Source organism: Lithobates pipiens, unplaced genomic scaffold, assembly GCF_037356315.1.
Source record: "Lithobates pipiens isolate NorthernLeopardFrog02 unplaced genomic scaffold, aLitPip1_a1.2 Scaffold_16, whole genome shotgun sequence".
Taxonomy (NCBI): Eukaryota; Metazoa; Chordata; class Amphibia; order Anura; family Ranidae; genus Lithobates; species Lithobates pipiens.
In genome coordinates this window covers 220,033,819-220,060,556 of record NW_027507748.1, presented here as the reverse complement: position 1 = coordinate 220,060,556, position 26,738 = coordinate 220,033,819, and the positions used below count along the sequence as shown (strand labels likewise).

At 43.2% G+C, this 26,738-nt stretch overlaps 1 protein-coding gene across 3 annotated transcripts in view; it reads left to right on the top strand.

The window, feature by feature from the left end:
* CNKSR1 (connector enhancer of kinase suppressor of Ras 1) overlaps window positions 1-26,738 on the top strand; it is a 166,799-nt gene that overhangs the window by 125,809 nt on the left and 14,252 nt on the right. For all 3 annotated transcript variants that reach the window (XM_077481065.1, XM_077481064.1, XM_077481066.1), the window contains 3 exons: window positions 7,615-7,688; window positions 11,490-11,542; window positions 14,848-14,962. In XM_077481065.1, coding sequence (XP_077337191.1) covers window positions 7,615-7,688; window positions 11,490-11,542; window positions 14,848-14,962 — 242 coding nt within the window. The remainder of the gene's footprint in view (window positions 1-7,614; window positions 7,689-11,489; window positions 11,543-14,847; window positions 14,963-26,738) is intronic.

Below are 26,738 nucleotides of genomic sequence, written 5' to 3'. Positions count from 1 at the left end.
GCTCCTTTCGCAGTTGATCAGGTCAGTAGTTTCTATCCTACAAGGAGGAGAACTTCTGGCGTCTATCGACATCAGGGATGCATATCTGCCTGTCCCTATATTTCCCGCTCACCAAAGGTTTCAGCGGTTCGAAGTAGAACAGCGGCATTTTCAGTTTGTAGCCTTGCACTTCGGGGGAGCTACAGCACCCCAGGTGTTCACAAAAGTACTGGACCCACCTCTGGCCAGGTTAAGGGCACAGGGCATAACAGTCTTTGCATACCAAGACGATCTATAGCTAATAGACCAGTTGTGGCTCGTTTTGGAGCAAGGTGTACGCATTACAACCGGTTACCTGAAAAACTGGATTCTCAACCTAGAGAAGTCCTCCTTAAAACCTCTAAAAAAGCTGGAATACTTGGGTCTAATACACAGAAAAAGGTTTTCTTGCCTCTGGCAATGATCAACTCCATAAGGGAGCTGGTGCAGATGGTCAGGTCAAAAGGAGATCCCTCCATTCGCCTTTGCATGAGGTTGTTGGGAAAGATGGTGGCTTCAATCAAAGCAGTTCCCTATGCTCAATTCCATTTGAGACTGTTGCAAAACAGTATCCTGTCTGCTTGGAACAAATCAATTCAAGCTTTAGACTTGCTAATGGGGCTGTCCCCAAGGGTGTCGCAAAGCCTCAGTTGGTGGTTAATAACCCAGAATCTGCTTAAAGGACAATTCTTCAGACCAGTTATCTGGAAGGTGGTAACGACAGACGCCAGCCTTTCAGGCTGGGGAGTAGTACTAGAGAAGGTAACTGTCCAAGGGCAGTGGTCAAGAACCAAGAAAGCCTTGCCCATCATCCTAGAGATTCTGGCTCTAAAGGCATGGACTTTCAGGCTACAGGATTGCCCTATCAGGATTCAATCTGACAATGCCACAGCTGTGGCCTATATCAATAAAAAAGGGGGCACCGAGAGTTACGCAGAGTAACTTGGGCAGAAAGGAATGTTCCATGCCTATTGACAGTCTTCATTCCAGGAGTAGTAAATTGGCAGATGGACTACCTGAGTCGCCAGCAGTTATTCCCAGGGGAATGGTCTCTTCACCCTGACGTTTTTCGGGCCATTTGCCAAACATGGGGGACTCTGGACATAGATCTTCTAGTATCCAGATTTAACATGGTTAGTCAAATTTGTGTCCAGGAAAAGGGATCCACTCGCATGCGGAACAGATGTGTTGGTAACCCCATGGGATCAGTTCTCACTGATCAATGCATTCCCCCTTATTCAGTTGCTGCCACAACTTCTTTGCAGGATCAAGCTGGAAAAAAGTTGGTAATTCTGGTAGCACCAGCATGGCCCAGAAGGTCATGGTATGCAGAAATCTTAAAGATGCCAGTGGAGGATCCATGGGCCCTTTCACAGGGGCCGATATTCCATCCTACCTTACAAACTCTAAATTGAATGGCTTGGCTATTGAAACCCACATTCTGAAGAAACGTGGGCTTTCGGGGTCAGTTATCTCTACCCTGATTATATGCAAGGAAGCCAGATTCCAGAACTATATATTGCAGAGTCTGGAGGGCTTATGTTTCCTGGTGTGAATCCAAGGGATGGCACCCTCGGAGATATATCATAGGCAGAATTCTTGCCTTTCTACAAATAAGGGTAGAAATGAAATTGGCCTTCAGTACTATTAAAGGCCAAGTCTCGGCTGTATTGGTCTTATTTCAAAGACCGCTTGCTTCACATTCTTTAGTCCGGGGTTTTATGCAAGGGGTGATGCGGCTTAATCTGCCAGTCAAACCTCCTTTGAACCCTTGGGACTTAAACTTAGTTTTGTTAGTGTTACAAAAACAGCCATTTGAACCGATACAACATTTTCCCTTAGTCCTTCTGACAAGGAAGTTGGTATTTTTGGTTGCTATATTCTCAGCAAGGAGGATTTCGGAATTGGCTGCTCTTTCTTGTAAAGAGCCATATTTGATTATTCATGAGGACAGAGTGGTGTTGCACCCTCGTCCAGGTTTTTTTTTTTTTACCAAAAGTGGTCTCAGGTTTACACCTGAACCAAGACATTAACCTGCTGATGTTTTTCCAAAACCATGTTCCAGGGAAGAAAAGTCACTACATTGTCTTGATCTGGTGAGCAGTCAAAGTCTATTTAAAGATGACTGCTCAGATTCGGAAGACTGATGTCTTATTTATTCTGCCTGAGGGCCCTAAGAAAGGACAGGCAGTGCGTCACCAGGCCTCCATGACTCAGATCTGTAAGGCCGGAACTTGGTCTTCAGTACATACATTCACCAAGTTTTATCAAGTGGATGTAAGGAGGTATGAGAATATCGCCTTTGGGCGCAGTGTGCTGCAGGCAGCAGTATAGGTGCTCAAGTCTGGGAGTACCCTACGGGTTGTGTCTCCCTCCCCTAAAAATAGCATTGCTATGGGACGTCCCATTAAGTTAATACTATGGCTCTGTGTCCCATGATGTACAATAAATAAAATAGGATTTTTATAACGGCTTACCTGTAAAATCCTTTTCTTGGAGTACATCATGGGACACAGAGGTCCCTCCCTTCTTTTTGGGGTTTAAGTATATTGCTTTGCTATTAAAACTGAGGTACTCCTGGTAGGAGGAGGGGTTATATAGGGCTTGAACTTCCTGTATTAGGTATGCCAGTGTCCATCACCTGAAGGTGCCTATATACCCATTAAGTTAATACTATGGCTCTGTGTCCCACAATGTACTCCAAGAAAAGGATTTTACAGGTAAGCTGTTATAAAAATCAAATTTTTCCCTCTCCGGTGTCATTTGACTCGTTAGTGTTACAAGGTCTCAGGTGGGAATGGGGAGCAGGAGTGTTAAATTTGGTGTTATCGCTCTCACTCTTACTGGTCACTGGAAGTTCAACATGGCACCTCATGGCAAAGCACTCTCTGAGGATATGGAAAAAAAGAATTGTTGCTCTATATAAAGATGGCCTAGACTATAAGAAGATTGCCAAGACCCTGAAACTGAGCTGCAGCAAGGTGGCTAAGACCATACAACGGTTTAACAAGACAAGTTCCACTCAGAACATGCCTCACCATGGTCGACCACAGAAGTTGAGTGCATGTGCTCAGCGTCATATCCAGAGGTTGTCTTTGGGAACTAGACGTGTGAGTGCTGCCAGCATTGCTGCAGGGGGTGAGGGGGTCAGCCTGTCAGTGCTCAGACCATACGCAGCACACTGCATAAAATTGTTTTGCATGGCTGTCGTCCCAGAAGGAAGTCTCTTCTAAAGATGATGCACAAGAGAGCCTGAAGACAACAGACTAAGGACATGGATTACTGGAACCATGTCCTGTGGTCTCATGAGACCAAGATAAACTTATTTGGTTCAGATGGTGTCAAGCACGTGTGGCGGCAACCAGGTGAGGAGTACAAAGACAAGTGTGTCTTGGGCTGCATGAGTGCTGCCAGCACTGGGGAGCTATAGCTCATTGAGGGAACCATGAATGTCAACCTGTACTGTGGCATACTGAAGCCAAGTATGATCCCCCTCCCTTTGGAGGCTCGGCCGCAGGACAGTATTCCAACATAATGATCCCAAACACACCTCCAAAATGGCCACTGCCTTGCTAAAGAAGCTGAGCGTGAAAGTGATGAAATGGCCAGGCATGTCGCGAGACCTAAAACCTATTGAGCATCTGTGGGACATACTCAAACGGAAGGTGGAGAAGCACAAGGTCTCAAACATCCACCAGCTCCATGATGTCATCATGGAGGAATGGAAGAGGACTCCAGTGGCCTTTGAACCTTTGAAGCTCTAGTGAACTCCATGCCCGAGAGGGTTTGGCAGTGCTGGAAAATAATAGTGGCCACACAAAATATTGAGACTTTGGGCCCAATTAGGACGTTTTCACTTAGGGGTGTACTCTCACTTTTGTTGCCAATGGTTTAGACATTAATGGCTGTGTTAAGTTCTTTTGAGGGGACAGCAAATTTACAGTTATACAAGATGTGCACTCACTACTTTATATTGTAGCAAAGTGTAATTTCTTCGGTGTTGTCACATAAAAAGATATAATAAAATTTTTATAAAATTGTGAGGGGTCTACTCACTTTTGTTAAATACTGTATATGCTGTTACTGTTTCTATACAGAAAAAAAGGCAGCATGTTCTACTTTTGTTGACTACTGGTGTGAACTTGGGGCAATTGGAATATATGAAAAAACTGCATGTATTTTTGATACAGATTAAAAATGAACTGAACTGCATGTGGTGTGAACCAGTCCTGAAGGATTGTTAAACTGCAATTTATTTTTACTTTGGGTTTAGGTATGCTTTGAAGCATAGCTAAAGGCAACCCTTTTTTGTTTCGAAAACAGACGGAAGAATGGAGTTTTGTCGCGGTTTTTCTCCCTGTTGGGGAGATTCACATTATGGCAGGGGTTGACAAATTTGCTTGGAATCTAGGAGCCAGCTTAAAAAGTTAGGCGCCAGGTCCGTGACGGCGATCCGGACCTGTCCCTGGCCTGACATGGAGACGAGTGAGGGGAAGATAGCAGCGCCGTCGCCAAGTCATTGCCCATAGCTCTTAGAGGGACATTTTATTTATTTTTTTCAAATGACAATTTTTTTTTTCAATTGCATTTTAGTGTAAATATGAGATCCGAGGTCTCTCCGACCCCAGATCTCATATTTAAGAGGACCTGTCATGCTTTTTCTATTACAAGGGATTTTTACATTCCTTGTAATAAGAATAAAAGTGACACAACATTTTTTTTAAAAGAACAGTGGAAAAAAAAAAGTTAAAATAAGCAGAAAAAATAATAATTTTTAAACGCGCCCTGTCCTGCCCGCATATAAAATCGGTGTTCGAACCACACATAGGAGGTAGCGCCGTGATCGGTAGAGCGAGAGCAATAATTCTAGCCCCAGACCTCCTCTGTAACTCAAAACGTGCAACCTGTAGAATTTTTTTAAATGTCGCCTATGGAGATTTTAAAGGGTAAAAGTTTGTCGCCATTCCATGAGCGGGTGCAATTTTGAAGCGTGACATGTTGGGTATCAATTTACTCGGCATAACATTATCTTTCACAATATAAAAAATAATTGGGCTAACTTTACTGTTGTCTTATTTTTTTATTAACTAAATTATTTTTCCCAACAAAAGTGCGCTTGTAAGTCCGCTGCACAAATACGGTGTGACACAGTATTGCAACAACCACCATTTTATTCTCTAGGGTGTTAGAATAAAAAATATATATAATGTTTAGGGGGTTCTAAATAAAGGGAAGAAGAGGCAGGTAATATAAAACAGGCAGAGGAAACTTCATTAGCATTGCTGGTTTGTCATACCAACGGCGACCACAAGAGGGCGCAAAATTCCATAAGGAATCATAGGACCGCAGAAGGCCTCAAAGCCGCGGCCTAAATTTTCGGCCGCCGGCGGAACGGCCCGACGCCATCACACTGGGGAGGGTCCACAGAGACAGGATACCCCCAGCTGTGCTGCCCCAGGCGCGAGGTCACTATTTATAGTCGCCAATGCGACCTGGCACCCGGGTTTTGTCGAGCCCTGCATTATGGGTTATAATCATCCTTTACTCCTCCTTTAATAGGGGGACATTTTTTTTCCTTTTTGGTTCTACTATAAATCAAAGCTACGCTGTACCTATGCAGGGCAAAGAAACAGGTTTACTCCAGTACAGTCCTCCCTAAGGTTGGATTCACACCTATGCATTTTTAGTGCTTTTTGCATTTTACAGATTTGCACTACAGAACGTGTTCCATAGGAAACCATGTTAAATTCACTGCAGTGCAAATCTGCAAAATGCACTAAAACTGCATAAGTGTGAATCCAGCCTAACACAGAATATTAACCTTTCCTTTGCTTCCCCACTGCTCTATCTTGCCATTGGGAGCCAGGAAAAGAAGCCGCATGTTATCCAACAGTAGGAGTTGAAGTTTAGGGGGAAAAAAAGGGGGAAAATACTGTGCTAAACCTGGAATAAGTGAAAAATAAAGCTGCCAACACTCAATCATGTGAAGCATTAATGTGTAGCGCTTATAAAAGTAAGGCCATGCATATATACATGACAATGACGTGCAAACCATACATATGAAAATGTCCAGAAAATGTGTGAAAAGCAAAGTCTCCCACTCCCATGGGTGCTATAACTATATATAACAATAGTGGAAAAAGTTCATGGGAGTCTCCATTCCTGAACTCTGGTGCAGACAGAAGTGTATCACTTGAATCCCAAGACACTAAAGGCACACGATAGGATACGCTTACCAGTGGTGATGGATACATGTATCATACGGCAGTGGGTCAAATTCGCTTGTGGTCCTCTGGATCCAGTGTGGCGTCTCATTAATACCAGAGGTGTTACTGGCCAGATCACCAGGTGAACACAGAGGAGAAAAAGCCAAAGAAAAGAAAACTGATGCAACTACCACATCTAAGGACTGATACCTCTGGCGGTTTTTCCACGTTCCTATGGTCTTTGGTGTGCCTTCCTGGGATCCGCCTTTCTGTTGGTAACACCTGGAGCATGTAGAAAGGCGGATCTCAATCCCCGACCAGGAAGGCACACCAAAGACCATAGGAACGTGGATAAACAGCCAGAGGCTCCCATGAACTTTTTCCACTATTTTTAACTATTGTTATATATAGTTATAGCACCCACGGGAGTGGGTGACTTTGCTTTTTACACATTTTCTGGACATTTTCATATGTATGGTTTTCACTTCATTGTCATGTGTATATATGCATGGCCTTGCGCTTATAAAAGTAACACATTTATGTTACACACGGAGTTGGAGTTTACCCAAGGCCAAAGATTCTTTCCCTGCTCCCAGGTGAAGTGCTGAGCAAGTTACAAAGCACTAAAGCTGTCACATGCTCCATACTTAGATCTACTGGGTATTTTCTTTGCTTTCCAAAGCTGAAATGGAGCAGTGGGAGAGCAAAGGAAAGGTGTGCATATGAGGAGATGGGAAAATAGATATTAAACTGGAATTGTTGGGTTGCCCTGTCCAGGCAAAGCAAATTGTTCTCTTAATGCATTGTACACTTTCAATTGTTTTTTGCTGTTTTAATTGGTATATGTGTAGTTATATTCCCAGTGTTTCTCACCTTCTAATGATGGGCTCACATGTTGCGGATAATTGATTCCCCTTTTGTCAATGTATTAATTCACCTAGCTTGTCCCAATTTGCTAAAGGGAGAAGACCACTTCTGAATCACTCAGCGTCCAATTAATGCCTTCTGCATGTTGCATCACAATTGTGGGAGTGCTAATGTCATGAAAGCACATCTCTTCCTTTTATTGCTTTGTATCAGTTCTTAGACCACAAACTGTGCAGTGCCATGCCACATGCTTGAACACAAACAAATCAATATGAAACGTGCAGATTTAGACTACTATAGACTGTACATACAGGCCAACAAATACACATCTTATGCAGGTGAAAAACAGACTGCAGGTAGGAAAGTCTTTTCATTTTTTTGCATTGGGAGTCACATTTGTGCATTTTAATATTGTTATATTCATATATTATTTTTATTTTATTTTTTAACCTATTGAGTATTGTGGTATCAGTGGAGGTGTGCCCCTTTGTTTTATTCTGTTATTTCTTTCTATCTTTTATAGGTGGGTGACCGGTCTGGTTAAAACACTACAGAAATATAAATCACATGCGAACCCCAATAATTCACGAGAAGAAGGTATGCAAGACAATAATTGTGAAATGATAGACGTGCATGGGGTGAGAGCTTCCTGCATTGGAGTCTGATGTAGGAAAAGGATACATTTCATGCCTTGAGGCTGTCTGTCGTTCATTTCTACATATTTGATAATAAGGCTGTGTTTTTCCTAATTCTGTGTGTGTGTGTGTGTGTGTGTGTGTGTGTATGTATGTATGTATATACAGTGCCTTGCGAAAGTATTCGGCCCCCTTGAACTTTTCAACCTTTTGCCACATTTCAGGCTTGAAACATAAAGATATAAAATTTTAATTTTTTGTGAAGAATCACCAACAAGTGGGACACAATTGGGTGGCAGTGTAGGGATTAAGTGTGTCCTAGGGGAGTGTTACTAACTGTTGTGGGTGTGGCTGAGCGTTAGTGAACACTGATCTCTGCTCCAATCACAGGGAGCAGAGATCAGTGTCACTTGTTGCTAGGCAGAACAGGGAGATGCTGTTTACTTCCATTTCTCCCCAGTCAGCCTCCCAGTGAGACGATCACGGTATCCCCACGGCGATCGAGTCCAGGGGCCCCGCGACCGGACTCATGGGGGTCCCGACCGGCAATGGTCGGCAAATGGTCGCACCTGTATGCCAATTTGCCTGTCCGTGGCATCCTGCCGACGTACATCGTCGTGCGCCGGCTGGGAAGTGGTTAAAGATATAGAAGATAGTGAAATTAATATTAAGGGCACAAAAATTGACAAACCCATCTGTACTTCTGATGGTAAATATCTATACTAAATATTTCTGTTTCACTTTGAAAAAGTGTGTGTGTGCGCACGCACACGCACACGCACACGCACACACACACACAATGCACAAAAAAGTCTGTCTGCCTTCCAACTTTCTTTGTGAATGTGGTGCAAAATCCACTATATTTTATATATATATATATACACAGTGCCTTGCGAAAGTATTCGGCCCCCTTGAGCTTTTTAACCTTTTGCCACATTTCAGGCTTCAAACATAAGGATACAAACATTTTATTTTTTGTGAAGAATCGCCAACAAGTGGGACACAATTGTGAAGTGGAATGAAGTCTATTGGATATTTTAAAAAATTTTAGCAAATAAAAAACTGAAAAGTGATGCGTGCAAAATTATTCGACCCCTTTACTTTCAGTGCAGCAAACTCACTCCAGAAGTTCAGCGAGGATCTCTGAATGATCCAATATTGTCCTAAATGACTGATGGTGATAAATAGAATCCACCTGTGTGTAATCAAGTCTCTGTATAAATGCACCTGCTCTGTGATAGTCTCAGGGTTCTGTTGAAAGCGCAGAGAGCATCATGAAGACCAAGGAACACACCAGGCAGGTCTGTAATACTGTTGTGGAGAAGTTTAAAGCCGGATTTGGATACAAAAAGATTTCCCAAGCTTTAAACATCCCAAGGAGCACTGTGCAAGCGATCATTTTGAAATGGAAGGAGTATCAGACCACTGCAAATCTACTAAGACCTGGCCGTCCCTCTAAACTTTCAGCTCAGACAAGGAGAAGACTGATCAGAAATGCGATCAAGAGGCCCATGATCACTCTGGATGAACTGCAGAGAACTACAGCTGAGGTGGGAGAGTCTGTCCATAGGACAACAATCAGTCGTACACTGCACAAATCTGGCCTTTATGGAAGAGTGGCAAGAAGAAAGCCATTTCTCAAAGATATCCATAAAAAGTCTCGTCTAAAGTTTGCCACAACCACCTGGGAGACACACCAAACATGTGGAAGAAGGTGCTCTGGTCAGATGAAACCAAAATCGAACTTTTTGCCCACAATGCAAAACGATATGTTTGGTGTAAAAGCAACACAGCTCATCACCCTCAACACACCATCCCCACTGTCAAACATGGTGGTGGCAGCATCATGGTTTGGGCCTGCTTTTCTTCAGCAGGGACAGTGAAGATGGTTAAAATTGAGGGGAAGATGGATGCAGCCAAATACAGGACCATTCTGAATGAAAACCTGTTGGAGTCTGCAAAAGACCTGAAACTGGGACGGAGATTTATCTTCCAACAAGACGATGATCCCAAACATACAGCAAAATCTACAAAGGAATGGTTCACAAATAAACGTATCCAGGTGTTAGAATGGCCAAGTCAAAGTCCAGACCTGAATCCAATCGAGAATCTGTGGAAAGAGCTGAAAACTGCTGTTCACAAACGCTCTCTATCCAACCTCACTGAGCTCGAGCTGTTTTGCAAGGAAGAATGGGCAAGAATTTCAGTCTCTCGATGTGCAAAACTGATAGAGACATACCCCAAGCGACTTGCAGCTGTAATCGCAGCAAAAGGTGGCTCTACAAAGTATTAACGCAAGGGGGCCAAATAATTTTACACGCCCCACTTTTCATTTTTTTATTAGTTACATTTTTTTTTCAAAAATCCAATAGATTTTGTTCCACTTCACAATTGTGTCCCACTTGTTGGTGATTCTTCACAAAAAATAAAAATGTTATATCTTTGTTAGAAGCCTGAAATGTGGCAAAAGGTTGAAAAGTTCAAGGGGGCCGAATTCTTTCGCAAGGCACTGTGTGTGTGTGTGTGTATGTGTGTATATATATATATTGTAGTGGATTTTGCACCACATTCACAAAGAAGGTTGGAAGGCAGACAAACTTTTTTGTGCATTTTATCTGCATTTTAAGTGTGTGTGTGTGTATATGTGTGTGTATATATATGTATATGTGTATATATATATATATATATATATATATATATATATATATATATATATATATATATATATATATATAATTTTTATTTTTTTTTCAAAGTGAAACAGAAATATTTAGTATAGATATTTACCATCAGAAGTACAGATGGGTTTGTCAATTTTTGTGCCCTTAATATTAATTTCACTATCTTCTATATCTTTAACCACTTCCCAGCCGGCACATGACGATGTGCGTCGGCAGAATGCCACGGACAGGCAAATTGGCATACAGGTGCGACCATTTGCCGACCATTGCCGGTCGTGACCCCCATGAGTCCGGTCGTGGGGCCCCTGGACTCGATCGCCGCTGGGATACCGTGATGGTCTCACGGGGAGGCTGAATGGGGAGATGTGGAAGTAAACAGCATCTCCCTGTTCTGCCTAGCAACAAGTGACACTGATCTCTGCTCCCTGTGATTGGAGCAGAGATCAATGTTCACTAACGCACAGCCACGCCCACAACAGTTAGTAACACTCCCCTAGGACACACTTAATCCCTACACTGCCACCCACTGGTTAACCCCTTCACTGCCAGTGTAATTTACACAGGAATCAGTGTATTGGTATAGCACTGATTGCTGTATAAATAATGGTCCCAAAAATGGTCCGGTCTGAAAGTGGTTAAGAACTGCATTGCGTAAGTTGAGGCACGTTATTGAGAACCAGCCACAGAGTACTGTATGTGATTTCTACTTTAAATGCCTCTTTATGCAGAAAGTGTGAATGTCTTCTGTTTTTGTTCTATTTTTGATAAAATGGAACAGTCCTTTAACTTCCCATATGCCAAACTAAAGGTCTTGTGAGTTAATAAGAAAGGGCTTGGCGAGTGACAAAGAATGGAGATCACTTTGAAGACAGATTTCATCATATGTGACAACCCAAAGGTTGCAAAGTAATTTGCCTTTTTCTTCCTACACATGAACAACTCGTATCTGGAATAGGCCACACCCATTTCCACTGATAAGCAAATGTTTCATCAGAATTGTAAGAGCAAAGTTTTGGATCAAAATAATTGAATATGAACATTGTGTGTGTGTGTGTGTGATAATTGTTTTTTATTTCCCTTAGATTGTTACAGTGAAACAGAGGCAGAGGATGATGATCACTCCAAAGCTCAAGATGTAAGTTGTGACTTTTTATCCTTTTCTGCAAAATATCCCTTTAAAAATTTAATTGCAGTGCAATAATTTTCAGATAATGCTAACCCAGGGTTTTTGACACTAAAAACGAATGAAACATTAAAGTAGGACCCAAACATTTCCATCCATGACATTTCGGCTAAACCAAATGTTTAACCTTGCCCTTATAAAAAATCATAACCTGTCTGCGCCCCCCCCTTTTTCCAACCCCCTCTAACCATGCCTACTCAACAGCTATATGTATATCTCAAAGATACAAAGTGCACATGTGATTATCAGTGCCAAGTCCATTCAAAATTATTTTTGTGCAAATTAGAGTGCAATCTCCACAGCACAAAATGAGGACATTTTTCAATCCACTTTACTTGTAGACCTACTCCTTGACACCACCATCCACAGAAAACACTACACCACCAATTGGGGGTCGACTTATCTGATGTTATTGACCCCTTAATTTAATAAGCAGGTCTGACCACACTTTAGGAATATATCTACATATTTGAGATCCTGTCTACACTCCTTTCTCTCATACTATCAACTTCAGTGGTGTATGCAAATAAATCTAGTATAACAGAAAAGGGATACCATCATAGTGCTAAACTGATTTTATTATAACATAAATTTAAAAACTCACAATAGATGAATGCTTGGCCAGCAGTAAATGATAGGCGTTTCAGTTACCTCCGTGCATGACTAACTTTTTCAAGAGCAGGCTTCTCCTTTCCCTAGCCCTGTATACCTTCACCCGACTAAAAATTAACACGTAAAGGAACCCTGTACTGAGAGATATCTGAGTTGGCCATTTCTGACCACAGTGTTAGATGCTGCTCGGCTGTGTCTGGTGTCACTACTTCAAGAACTCTGAAACAACATACTTGTTCCAGGGCAACGACTTGGAAAACCATTGTAACAACATGAGAGCCAAACGGTTAGCATTTTCGGAAAGCGAAATCCTCACTAGCTCAGCCTTCATCTTCTCCCACTACAGGTTGCCTTTAACCTCTCCCTCACACCTGACATGTAACCCTTTAAATAATCCGGTGATGTGCAAAATAGAAGTTGCCATTGCTGAATTCTTAAGAAAATACTGGGCGCCTGACTGCTATATTAAGTCTTATTTTTTTCTGAGCCACTGAGCTGAAACATGCATGTGGACCAGTAATTCTGACTTGGTGTCACTGGCTACTTTCCTCTAACAGTTCAATGGCCCAGTATCAATTGAAATCAGAGGATCAACATTTAGACCCCTTTCACACCAGGGCGTTTTGCAGGCGCTATAGTGTTAGAAATAGCGCCTGCAATCCGCCCTAAAAAAGCTGCACCATTGTTTGTAGTGTGAAAGCCCGAGGGCTTTCACACTACAACGGTGCGCTGGCAGGACGTCAGGGAAAAGTCCTGCCAGCAGCTTCTTTGGAGCGGTGAAGGAGTGGTGTGTTTACCGCTCCTCCACCGCTGCTCCCCATTGAAATCAATGGGGCAGCGCTGCAATACCGCCGGCAAAACGCTGCTATTGCGGCGTATTGCCGGCGGTTTTAACCCTTTCTCGGCCGCTAGCGGGGGGAAATGCGCCACAAATCCGGCTGTAAAACGCCGCTAAAAATAGCAGCCTTTTACCGCCCACGCTATGGGCGGTGTGGTGTGATAGGGGTCTTAGGGCTGATAATTAACATTTTCAGAAGGAGAGTTCAGCAATAGCAGTCTCCCTATTTCATTCAGCACAGGTTTCCCCAATCTCCCCTAAACTTTAACCCATAACCTCATCCTAAACATAATCTTAACCTCCAAAATTTCCCTTACAACACTTTAAAAATACCAGTCAGACAGGCAGGATTGGCATTTCCCAATACATGACTGGCTCAAACCTAGCCGAGACAATTTCTGTAAAGCGACGGGAACGACAGTTTTGTCATTCGAATCCCCCTGCTTTTTTCACTGTTATAAATGCCTCCCTTAGAACCCTCCAATATATTAACTGAACAATTTATTCCACTGATTGAGCTTCTTACGTTAATATTCCCATCTGGGGGTCATTTGTTACTCCCAGAGTTTTACAGTATCAAGTGTGGAGTTTTGGTCTAAAATTTCTGCTTCAATTATTTCATAAGGGTACAATGAAGGATTTCTCTACAATACTGTACAGGAAGAATTTTTAGATTTTTCCACAAAATATTTTATTTTCTATCTTCGGCTACGAAATGCTATTAAGTCAATTGAAATCCCTCTTAGCTCCCGTACACACGGTCGGACATTCTGCCAACCAAATCCGTCGGATTGTGTCCGAAACTGTTGCATACACACAGTCGGACAAAGTTGTCGAAAAATCCGATCTTTCAGAACGTGATGACGTAATTTAGTTACGATGGGACTACGTTCAGGCTAGTAGCCAATATCTTTGATGTAGGAATTTGATCTGAGCATGCGTGGCACTTTGTCCGATCGGAATTCTCTACACATGATCGGAGTATGTCCTATCGGACCAGTTTGTTGGAAAATATTTCCAACAAGTTGGAAAATTTGGTCCGACGGATATCACGACGGAAACAGTCCGATGCATACCACACACAGTCGGATTATCCGACAACACGGTCCGATAGGACACATTCCGACGGATTCTCCGACCGTGTGTACGGGGGCTTAGTGTCACTTCCGCAAACCCTCTTAGAAAACTGCTTACTATCTTATAATATAAGTCCAAGTTGATCCCTCAATATTATTTGGAGCTGCTTAGTACTAAATAACTAATGCTGTAATTGTCATTAAAATCTTAAACTGTACCTATTATTTTTTATTTTTTTTTATTTATTTTTTTAGAAAAAAAAAATAACCTTATCCCCCTCAAAAAAAATGTTACTTTAAAATATAACTTAAAAATTGGTCTCCTAAATCCTAAATTAGGATTCCTAACCTGAGCCTGGTCTTAAATCTACAACTATCCTCAACCGTCTAACAGTTAATACTTTCTACGCCATTCTTATTTTCTCTTTGAGAATACTGTTTCTATCCCAAGATCATTGCCTAAAGCAGCCTCTTCCTTCTCTGCTTTAAAACAAGGTTACCACCAAGATGCTGGCACCAATGGCTGCATGACTGCAATCACTGTGTAGTAACACAGCAGTCCACAATTCTATGTTGTGTGGTTTTTGTTTTGTTTTACGAGCCAGGGTAGTGAAAGCTTTTTATTGTCCATTATCAGTGTTAGTCTGACCCTTTTATTTTTTGCAAATTGTGTTTAAAATGTTTCAGTAGACCTCGAAAATTCATTGTTTATCTCTACATTCCCGTTTCAGTTCAAGAAACAAACCGTGCAATCACCTTTAAATAACGCACCTGGTGCAAGTCCAGTCTCCATTAAGGAAAAGTTGTCAGAAGGTGTACAGATGCCAAATGTTACCCAACCTCCAGGTCAGATGACTACAATAAACTATCTGTTATGCAATTAAGTTTGTGTACAAATTTACTTTACTTTAAATGGCTTTAAACCTACTACTTCATACAAATAAAATTCAGTTTACAAACTGCAGACTGTGAAAGGCCTTTTGGAAACCCCACGTGATGTGGTTTCTTAAAGAATATTTCCAGGCCTGGACATGTTTTTTATATATATATATATATATATATATATATATATATATATATATATATATATATATATATATATATATATATATATATATATATATATATATATATATATTGCTCCAGTTTGGACCTGCGTAACTACAGTGGGGACGGAAAGTATTCAGACCCCCTTAAAGTTTTCCCTCTTTGTTATATTGCAGCCATTTGCTAAAATTATTAAAGTTCATTTTTTTCTTCAATGTACACACAGCACCCTATTTTGACAGAAAAAAAACAGAATTGTTGACATGTTTGCAGATTTATTAAAAAAGACAAACTGAAATATCACATGGTCCTAAGTATTCAGACCCTTTGCTCATTATTTAGTAGAAGCACCCTTTTTATCTAATATAGCCATGAGTCTTTTTGGGAAAGATGCAACAAGTTTTTCACACCTGGATTTAGGGATCCTCTGCCATTCCTCCTTGCAGATCCTTTCCAGTTCTGTCAGGTTGGATGGTAAACATTGGTGGACAGCCATTTTAGGTCTCTCCAGAGATGCTCAATTGGGTTTAAGTCAGAGCTCTGGCTGGGCTATTCAAGAACAGTCACGGAGTTGTCGTTATTTTAGCTGTGTGCTTAGAGTCATTGTCTTGTTGAAAGGGAAACCTTCGGCCCAGTCTGAGGTCCTGAGCACTCTGGAGAAGGTTTTTGTCCAGGATCTCCCTTTACTTGACCGCATTAATCTTTCCCTTGATTGCAACCAGTCGTCCTGTCCCTGCAGCTGAAAAACACCCCCAAAGCATGATGCTGCCACCACCATGCTTCACTCTTGGGACTGTATTGGACAGGTGATGAGCAGTGCCTGGATTTCTCCACGCATACCGCTTAGAAGGAAGGCCAAAAAGTTCTATCTTGGTCTCACCAGGCCAAGGAATCTTATTTTCCACCATCTTGGAGTCCTTCAGGTGTGTTTTTTTTTTTTTTTTTTTTTTTTTTTTAGCAAACTCAATGTGGCCTTTCATGTGTCTTGCACTGAGAGGCTTCCATCGGGCCACTCTGCCATAAAGTCCCAACTGGTGAATGGCTGCAGTGATGGTTGACTTTCTACAACTTTCTCCCATCTCCCGACTGCATCTCTGGAGTTCAGCCACATGTGATATTTGGGTTCTTCTTTACCTCTCTCACCAAGGTTCTCCTCCCCAGATAGCTCAGTTTAAGGATTATGGAGGCCACTGTGCTCTTGGGAACCTTAAGTGCAGCATAATTTTTTTTTGTAACCTTGGCCAGATCTGTGCATTGCCACAATTCTGTCTGAGCTCTTCAGGCAGTTCCTTTGACCTCATGATTCTCATTTGCTCTGACATGCACTGTGAGCTGTAAGGTCTTAGGTTAGGTCACAGGTGTGTGGCTTTCCTAGTCAAGTCCAATCAGTATAATCAAACACAGCCGGACTCAAATAAAGGTGCAGAACCATCTCAAGGATGATCAGAAAAGTGGACAGCTCCTGAGTTAAATATATACGTGTCACGGTAAAGGGGCTGAATAGTTAGAACCATGTGATATTTCAGCTTTTCTTTTTTAATAAATCTGCAAAAATGTCAACAATTCTTTGTTTTTCTGTCAATGTGGGGTGCTGTGTGTACGTTAATGAGGAAAAAAAATAACTTAATTGATTTTAGCAACTGGCTGCAATATAACAAAGAGTGAAAAATTTAAGGGGATCTGAATACTTTCTTTCCCCACTAGATGTATAAGACATATGTAGCTGATGCTGTTGGTATCTACGTCAATTATTTCCCGTGGCATCAGTCAAGTATGCCATATATACATCGTAACTATGCATAACACACCAATGCCTGGAATTTATTATTTAAAAAGAATGTTGACCCTCCCCCCTCGGGTAGATTACTACAGATGTGGTTTAATGTTATTATATATAACCTAATTTTAAGAGAAATTAGGAAATAGAATAGTTTTGGTTTAATTGTGACAGTTTGCATGATGCACCAGGAAACATTATGGTATGGAAAAGCTTGGGACTTGCTCTCTTTCTCATGTGCTGGCCTTGGTGCAGAACTGTTAAATGGGAATGTGGAGAGAGCCCTCAACTCTTACTAAACTCTAACTTTAGTTTGCACAGAGCTTACTTTCCTCACTGCTGATGTCTGAATGGAATGATGGTACTGCAAAGGAGTGTGTGATACTGGGAAGGGGCAATAAAGCTTACCTGTTGCTTTGTCTTGTATAGACAAGTCACATTTGCTTTAAAGTGAAAGTCCAGACTATTGATAACGAATCCTAACCACTTAAGCTCCGTAAGGTTTTACCCCCTTCATGACCATGGCATTTTTTTTTGCTATTCAGCACTGCTTTAACCACTTAAACCCCCGCCCCCCCTCCTGCCCAGACCAATTTTCAGCTTTCAGTGCTTACACTTTAAATGACAATTGGTCATGTAACACTGTACCCAAATAAATTTTTGTCTTTTTTTCATACAAATAGAGCTTTCATTTGGTGGTATTTGATCACCTCTGTTTTTTTTTTTTTTTTTGTGCTAAAAATGAAAAAAAACGCATTTTTCTTTGTTTCTGTGATAAAATTTTGCAAGTTATTCATTTTTTTTTTTTTTTTTTTCATGAATTTTGGCCACAATTTATACTGCTACATATCTTTGGTACAAATAGCCCAAATTAGTGGATATTATTTGGTCTTTGTGAAAGTTAGAGAGTCTACAAGTTGTGGTGCAGATCATAAAAAAAATTATCACACCTGATGTACTGGTGGCCTATCTTATTTCTTGTGACCCGAACAAGCCAGGAAATTACAAATCCCCCCCCCCCCCCAAATTACCCCTTTTTAGAAAGTAGACATTCCAAGGTATTTAGTAAGAGGCATGGTGAGGTTTTTGGTGTTGTCATTTTTTCCCACAATTCTTTGCAAAATTGAGATTTTTATTTTTATTTTTTTATTCCCAAAAAATTGTCATTGTAATAGGTTATTTCTCTCACATGGCATGTGTATACCACAAATAATGCCCCAAAATTCTGCTACTCCTCCTGAGTATTACGATACCACATGTGTGGGACTTTTTCACAGCCTGACCACTTAGGGAGGCCCAAAATGCAGGGAGCGCCGTCACATGTTCTAGGAGCATAAATTACACATCTAACTTGACTACCTATTACACTTTTGAAGGCCCTGAAGCACCAGGACGATGACAGGTGGCACTGGGGACAGGTGGGCATGTGTGTGTTCTTACTTTTCAGTGACGCTGCAGCCGTTCATCTCTCCCTCCTCACACGCTGTCTGTGTGAGGAGGGAGAGCCGGCGATGAGAGATGATCTCATATGTTTACATATGAGATCGCCTCTCATTGGACACGCCAATTGAGTGCTAAATGGCCGCTGTGATTGGCCATTTAGCACAATCTGTGATTGATTGTGTCCAAGGGACACGACCAACACAGAACTTCTCCGATGCGTGCCTGCGGCGGCGCACAGAGGGGAAGTAAACAGGACAACGTCCAGGGACGCCCTCCCGGCAGCTAGCGTCCGCACTGTAGCCGTCTTTTGGCTATAGCGTGGGCGCGAAGTGGTTAATTGGCAATTGCACACTGTACACAAATGAAAATGTTTGTTTTTTTTCACACAAATAAGACTTTTGGTATTTGATCACCACTGTTTTTTGTTTTTTTGCGACATAAATGAGAAAAGACTAAAAATTAAAGATTTTCAGTTTTTTTTTTTTTTTTTTTTTTTCTAATCAAATTTCATCAGAAATTTAGGCCAGAATATATTCTGCTACTTGTCTTTGGTTAAAAAAAAAAAATCCCAATAAGTGTTGTAACCTTGGGGACAGGTAGGTGGTACAAAGCTCCCTGGGATTAAGCAGCCTTTTAGGTAAAGATACCGGCATTTATTGGTGATGTATTCAAGTCTATATAGAGCTGTACACTGTTTTAGAAAAACTAACAGAACAAAAATAGCCAAACCAAAAACCTAGCCGTGTCTCGTCACTAACTACACAATATATACAGGCCCTAACTACCAGGCTGAGCAAGCCTACAGATTGTCCGCTTCCTGCTTAACAGCTTTTTACCAATCTTTTTGCTCTCACAGACCAGTTTTGTCTGTGTTTCCCAGGCAGAGAACGAAGGCTGTCTGTCAAAGCCAAGTTTAAATTGGCCTGGGGGAGAGGACCAAGATCCGAACTGGAATATGGATCAGAACACCCTGAAAGTGTATGAGAGGAGCCTGGGAGACGTATAAACCTTGAACAGGACTTTTCCTGGCTTTCTCTGGGATGCTCTGCTACAGTGTATATTGATTCAGTCTGTAGGAAAGTTATAGCGTCCACAAACTATGGCATATATATTTGAAAATGTATCAGTCATTCTTTGAGGCCCTTAAAATCTCAGGACAGTGCAAATACCCACCAAATTAACCCTTTTTATAAAGTAGACAATCTGAGGTTTTAAAAATGTTAAAAATGTATTTATTTTTCAAAAGGCTTTTTTGAGAGTAATGAATAAAGTACAAGCTAAGATATGAAAATTGCGGACAAAACATAGGCAAAGTATAATATCCATAGAAAAGTAATAAAGGGCATATAGCCCAAACAAATACACAGAGCTTAGGGGTTATTCCAGTTCCCAAAAAAGGGATCTGGAGGGGGGGGGGGGAATGGGGGAAAGAAGAGAAGTGTGGGGGGGGGGGGGGGTGTATGCCAGTAGGGGATTGACATTAGTATTTAGTTAGTAAACTGTTTAGCCTGTCTCCGTGTCATTCTTGTCGCAATGTGCTCAAAGTACTCTAAGGGAAAGGAGATCTTGAAGGCTACCTCTATGTGAAGGTTATCACCGGGGGTAGTATTTATATTGTAATCAGATACAGGATTTAGCCCTGGGGTCGGATAGCCAGGGCTTCCAGTGGTAGTGGAATTTCCTCAGTCATTTGTGTTTTTGCAAAGAGATATTCCATCAGCAAGTGTTCATTTAAGATTTCGATAACATTGCTGATAGAGGGAGCAATGGGTTGTTTCCAGCGGCGGGCAATAGCCAAACTGGCCGCTATAAAAATTTGTGTGACCAATAGGATGGAATTTGTGGAGGCCAGACTAAGACGTCTAGGCCAAATAAGGCCATCCGCGGGGTAATGACACGAGACAGGCCGGTAACCTCATGAATGAGAGTGGAGATGTCCGTCCAGTATACATTTATAAAGGGACACCCCCACCAAATATGTAAAGTATGTCCGTCCATATTGCAATTCCTCCAACATTTGCTGGAATGAGGGGGGAAAATGCGGGCCAGTTTTATGGGGGTATAGTACCAGTTGTATAAAATTTTCATTAGTCTCCCAATGGGATACGTTTTTTGAGAACATCGCTGGTAGGCGAATTGCTCGGTACCAGAGTGGTGGGGGAATGTGAGTGTGTAGTTTGGTCTCCCAGTAAGTAATTGCCGGAGGGCTTTCTTCTTGGGTCGGCTTCGTTAGGAGAGCATAAAAATAAGAGATGCTGCGAATCTTGCTGGTGGGCGAGCAGAAAAGCTGGATGATGTCTTTGGTGGAGTTGTAAGTGGAAGTTGGAATTGAGGAGAGAATGTGGCGAATTCTCAAATAGATGTAGAAATCCTTGTGAGAGAGGAGGTATCGATTTGAAAGTTTATGAAAGGAGAGGAGATGGTTGTCCTGGAATAGGTCTCCAATATTTCGGACGCCTTGCGCTAGCCATTTCTGTATTGGTAGATCCGGGGAGAGAAGGGAGATGGCTGCAAGAGGCAGTTGGTAAAGAGCTTGGGGGTGTATTCCACCTGAGACTTGTGATATAGATTTCCAGGTATTTAAGGTTGCGTTCATGGTAGGTAGAGAGGCATGTGTGGGGTGAAACCCCAACCATACCGCTGCTAGGAGATGCGAGGGAGTGTGCGCGATGTCTGCCGCTTCGATTAGAGTCCAAGGCTGTAGCGAGGACATATCTGGTTTGGTCGAGTAAGGTTGCTTTGTAGCATAGTCTGAGGTTGGGCACTCCTAGACCAGCATATTTCGTAGGTGTGTAGAGCAAGGAGGCCTTAACTCGTGGTTTGCGATCTGCCCAAATAAAGTTAAGTCGCTGGAGTCCAGCGATGTCAGATTGGAGTATTGGTAAAGTTCTGAACAAATATAGGACGTGTGGTAATAAAAACATCTTAGAAAGGGCTATCTGGCCTACCTAGGAAGCCTTCACCTGTAGAAGCGAAATTTGGTTAGGGCCTGTAGCTTCTGGGTAAAAGCAGCTATGTTAGTACGTAGTATTAGAGAAGCGGGGGAGGTCAGCTGGATGCCCAAGTAGGTCATAGAGGAGTTGGGGGTCCAGGAAAACGGGGATGCGGAGGAAATGTTTGTTCTAAGCTGTGGGGGTAAGGATATTCCCAACATAGCAGACTTGGAGTGGTTCAATTTGTATAGGGAGATCTGGCTAAATTGGTGTAGGAGATCACAGAGCGGGGGCAGGGACCGTAGTAGGTCGGTGAGCCAGATAATATCGTTGGCGTATAGGCCTATTTTATGGGTGCTTTGATCTACCGTCAGTCCGGCTATTTCTGGGTGCGTTCTGATCGCCTGTGCTAGTGGTTCAATCACCAGCGCAAAAATGAGTGGGGAGAGGGGACAACCTTGACTGGTTCCGTTGGTGATGGAAAAAGGGGAGGACAGTAGCCCCGATGTGAGAACTTTTGCGCTTGGGGTTGAGTATAGACCAAGAATGGCTTGTCTGAATGGGCCACGTATGCCAAATTTTTGTAGGACAAGGTCTAGGTATAGCCAGTTAACCCGGTCGAATGCCTTCTCTGCCTCAAGCGAGATCAGCAGAGAAGGCACTCGACGGTGCTCCGCCCAATGGATCAGGTCGATGAGTCTGCGGGTGCCGTCTGAGGCTTGTCGGAAAGGAATGAAGCCCACCTGGTCAGGATGTATTAGGTTGGGAATAAACGAAGCTAAACAGGTGGCTAACAATTTGGCGTAAAGTTTTGTGTCCGTATTAAGGAGCGAGATGGGGCGGTAACTAGCAGGGTCATGAGAAGGTTTACCAGGTTTGTGAATGGTAATTATTGTTGCTTCAAGGGATTCTGAGGGGATCTTACCAGTGTTTAAGAAACTATTAAAGGCGTTGCAAAGGTGGGGTGTAATTTGGTCTCTGTAAGTTTTGTAATATTAATTTATATAACCATCCGGACCAGGGGCTTTATGTAGGGGAAGCTCTCTTATAGCTTTGAGGATTTCTAGTTGGGAGAATGGCTTGACTAGATCTTCAAGTTGTGAGGGGGTTATCGAGGGGAGCTGTAGGGGATTAAGGAAATCCCGTATCAGTTGTGCGGTGGGCTGCGGTTCCGAGGTTGATGGGGAGAGGTTATACAATTTTGAATAGAGAGCACCGAATTCATTTGCGATATCTTTGGGGTTTGATAGTTTGTGACCTTGCTGGTTTAACAAAAATGGGATGCTGCTTTCTCTTTATATTGTTGGGCCAAGTGTTTCCCTGCTCTGTTGCTCTGAGAATACCAAGTTAGACGAAGACGTCTAAGATAGAAATCATGGCTTTTTTGAAGGAGTTAACTGAGTTTATTCCTTTAGGCGCTAAGATCTTTTGCATTGGCCGGAGTGGGATTTTGTTCAGGATTTCAATAGCTTGAATACGCTGTAGGAGGGAGTTTATTGCGAGTGTTTTCTTTTTCTTTTCTTGGGCCCCCAGCTGGAGGAAGATTCCCAGAATGACCGACTTGTGTGCATTCCAGAGTGTAGTTGGGTTGGAGACAGAGCCATAGTTAGTGGTAAAGTAAGAAGTTATCTCTGATCGAATCCGTTCCCGGGTCTCCTTCGCACTGAGTAGTGCTGCGTTTAAACGCCAGATTGTATGTTTAGAGGTGGGGGGCGAAAGAGAGATGGTAATGGAGACTGGTGCATGGTCCGACCATGTGATGAGGCCAATGGTTGCTTTGTTAATTCTTTGTAGGAGGAACTTGGAGACCAGAAACAGATCGATCCGAGAGTAAGATCTTTGGGTATGGGAATAGAAGAAGTAGTCCCTCAATACCGTGCAGACATCGCCATGGATCATGGAGGTCTTCCATGTAAGCTATTGAGGATAGGGCCGAGGACGTCTTGCGTTTTGGGTTGGAGGAGTCCATCTGGGTGTCTAAAATCTTGTTAAAGTCTCCACATATTACAATTTCATGTTTTGGGTAATGTTGGATCTTATGAAGTACTGCTTTAAAGAAGGATTTCTGGCGGGCGCATATATGTTAACTATGGCGAGTGGTTGGTCGTTGAATGTGGCCGACAGGATAAGGTATCTGCCCTCGGGATCATATTCTGCGTGTCTAAGGATAAAGGACACCAAAGAGCGGACTGCTATCATTACTTCCCTCGTCTTTTTATCAGCGCGGGCATGAAAGCAATGGGGGAATAGTCTATGAGTGCATAGTGGGGGGTTGGGATCGGAAAAATTAGTCTCCTGGACGCATAGTATGTCCGCCTTCTGATTCAAGGCTTCACGCTACAGGAGACAGCTTTTAAAGGGACTGTTGAGGCCTTTAGCGTTTAAGGAGACAATTGTGAGGGACATTTCGCCGAAGTTGGGAAGTCAAATAATGGATGGCTACACGGCACGCGGGGGGGGGGGGGGGGGGGGGACAGGCTCCGACTAGAGAGAATAAATTTAAAAAAAAAAGGGGGGGATGGGATGGAAAGGGGGAGGGAGGTAAGAGTATCACAGGATATTACTAAACACTGGTATCTATAAGCAGTGCTGGATCAGATCAGGTGGAATAGATCCAATCTGAGCAAACAATGTTAGAACTGTGCAGATACTATAATAGGATAATGACCTATCTTATAAATCAAAGGCAAACAGAACGATTGAAAACGTAAATGTGTAAACCAATAAATGTGCTTAGCACATCAACAATTATGGAGCGTGCTTCCACTCCTCCACACCACTAACACAAATGATAAACATACTGATAGTGAAGAACCAGCAATAAACTATATATACTTTTAGAAATATTCAGAGTGCTGCAGGCGGATGGCCTGCGGCTAAGTTAGAGCGTGCGGTTCCCACAGGTTGGAAATCTTGGAGGATGGCCTTGCAGGCGGGGTGCGAGGAGGCGCTTGGGTTAGCAAGCCCCAGTTGAGGAGTTGTTTGAGGCCTTCCTTTGGAGATAACATAGCAACTTGTTGGTTGCGATGGGTCATGATGAGCTTAACAGGGTAGCCCCATTTGTAGGCAATTTTTCGTTCGTTCAGAATGGAAGTGACCGGTGCAAAGGCGCTACGCGCCTGGGAAGTGGCCACTGAAATGTCATTATAGAGTGTCACTCCATGGAAGGGATCTGGGAGTGAACGCAAGGACCTTGCTGTGCGCATAATCTCTTCCTTGACATGGAAAAAGTGTACCCTTGCCACGATGTCTCTGGGAACAGAGGCCGGGACATGCTGCGGTTTGTGGATCCTATGTGCTCGATCTATGAGCATGTCTTGTGTCGTCAGCGAGGGCACTGGTTTGCGGAACAGTTGGTGTAAATATGGCACGATTTCCGTGGCTGCAAGAGATTCAGAGACCCCTCTCACCTTAATATTGTTCCGCCTCGAGCGGTCCTCGAGGTCTGTGATTTTGAGACGGAGCTGGGTGACCATAGCAGCCTGCTCATCTTGTAAGTCAACCATGGTGTTGTGAGCTTTGGTGGCTTCAGATAAGTGTTGCTCTATGTGGTCTGTATGCTGCTCTAAGGAGGTGACCATCTCCTGCATCTGGCTAATAGAGATTTTTAAATCCCTGTGCAGTTCCGTTTGTAGGGAGAGTAGCATGGCTTTTATTGAGTGCTCAGATGCTGGGTTGTCTGTGTTGGGGTAAGCAGCAAGTGACTTTGTGGCTAATTGGTCTGTAGTGGTGGGACTACAGGTCCCAGCGCCACGCTGCTTATCTGGGGAGTGTGTGGGGAACTCTGCAAGCCTCTTACCTCTGTCCCCAGGAGAGATGGTGTGCTCGGTTGTTTGATCCATGCCTTCTTCCAGCGCGTAGAGCGGAGAGGAGGCCGCCGCAGGGCTGATAGGTGGGAGCCTCGGGTTTCCCGAGTCCCGGCCGGCGCCATTTTGAGAGTCCTGCTGTGAGGGCTTCATGTAGAAGTCCAGGAGTCTACGGGGTCCCTTGAGCCTGCCTTTCTTCTTGGACATAGTCCGGAGGTTGTCCGGTGTGTAATAGGCTGTGCAGCAGCTCGTTTGGTTGGCGGGAGACGGCTGGTTATGCTGGGCTACAGTGTGGAGGAGTGGAGCGGTGTATTCAAGTGGCCATCTCGCTCAGCGGCCAGGCCACGCCCCCGTTAAATAATTTTTTATTAAATATTTTATTTTTTTTACTTTAAAAAAAATAAACAATTTTTATGATTATTTTTTTTAAATGCTTTCGTTGGAGTAGTTCAATGTTCCAATCGTAACATTGTACTACTCTGGGGGGTGATAAGGGTTTTTTATTTATTTTTTATTTTTTTATACAATTTGCTGGTACAATAATCTTCATTGGGTTAAGTTCATGACCGTAGTGAATACTAGTGATCTGTGTTTGGGTACAGCTGATCATATGGTACAGGGCGCTGTGATTGGCTCAGGTACCATGGGATGGCTGTGGGCCAATCACAGCTCACTAGAAAAGCTGTCATGAATCGTAATGTGATCACATGATCACTGGGACCCGAGTATCTGAATCTACATTCCACGGTGCCTAGTGGACGCGGGGGGTTGGGGGTGGCCACGCTGCGTGACTGTGGGTGATCGGCAAGTGGTTAAACCTGCTCCCACACCACCTAATTACTATACTACTCCTATAAAAGGAAGATGCTTACCTATTCTCGGGGTGCTCCTATCCGGTCACATGATTGACTCCCATCGGCAGCTTCAGGGGGGGGAGGATGGGCAGCCAATAATGTATAACCAGTAGTACGTTTATGGATGACCTCAACACCTGGGCATTGCAGCCATTGTCGCTGCTCTCGCCTCTCTCCTGAAGTGTCTTGCTGTGAAGATCATGTGACCAGAGCACTCTGAGAATAGGTAAGTATAAGCGTCTTCTTTCTACAGGGTAGTTAAAATAGGATTTAGAAGAGGAATGGGAGCTTTTAGGACCCGGCCCTTCCGGGGGAGGAGTCTGAGAATGGTGTGTGTCTGTACCTAGCGTGATGGAGCGCTCCAAGTCCCCCACCGCAGGGATAATGCCGCTGTTTGCGGTCCTCCTCTGATCCCCACCCTCCTGTCCTAACCCTCGGCGGAGCCCCACCACTGGTGTGGTGGGTCCTCTCTCTTTCTCCTACCTTCCCCCTTGGCTTTCTTCCCCCCGGGTCGGAACACGCTGCATTGCGCTGAGCGGCGTGGCAGGCTGAGATCCGGACCTCCTGTGTGTCTGTGGAGATTGCAGTGTGAGAGCGCAGGGATGCCGGGGATGTCGGCTTTTCGGTAGCACTGGCTGTGCAGAGCAAGGTTAATCTTCTGGGAAGGCTTACGAGTGCTCCGGACACCATCTACTGGACAAAGTAAGGTACTGCTCTCAAAAGACATTGAAAGGTATTGTGGAAAAAAGAAAAAAAAAGGGG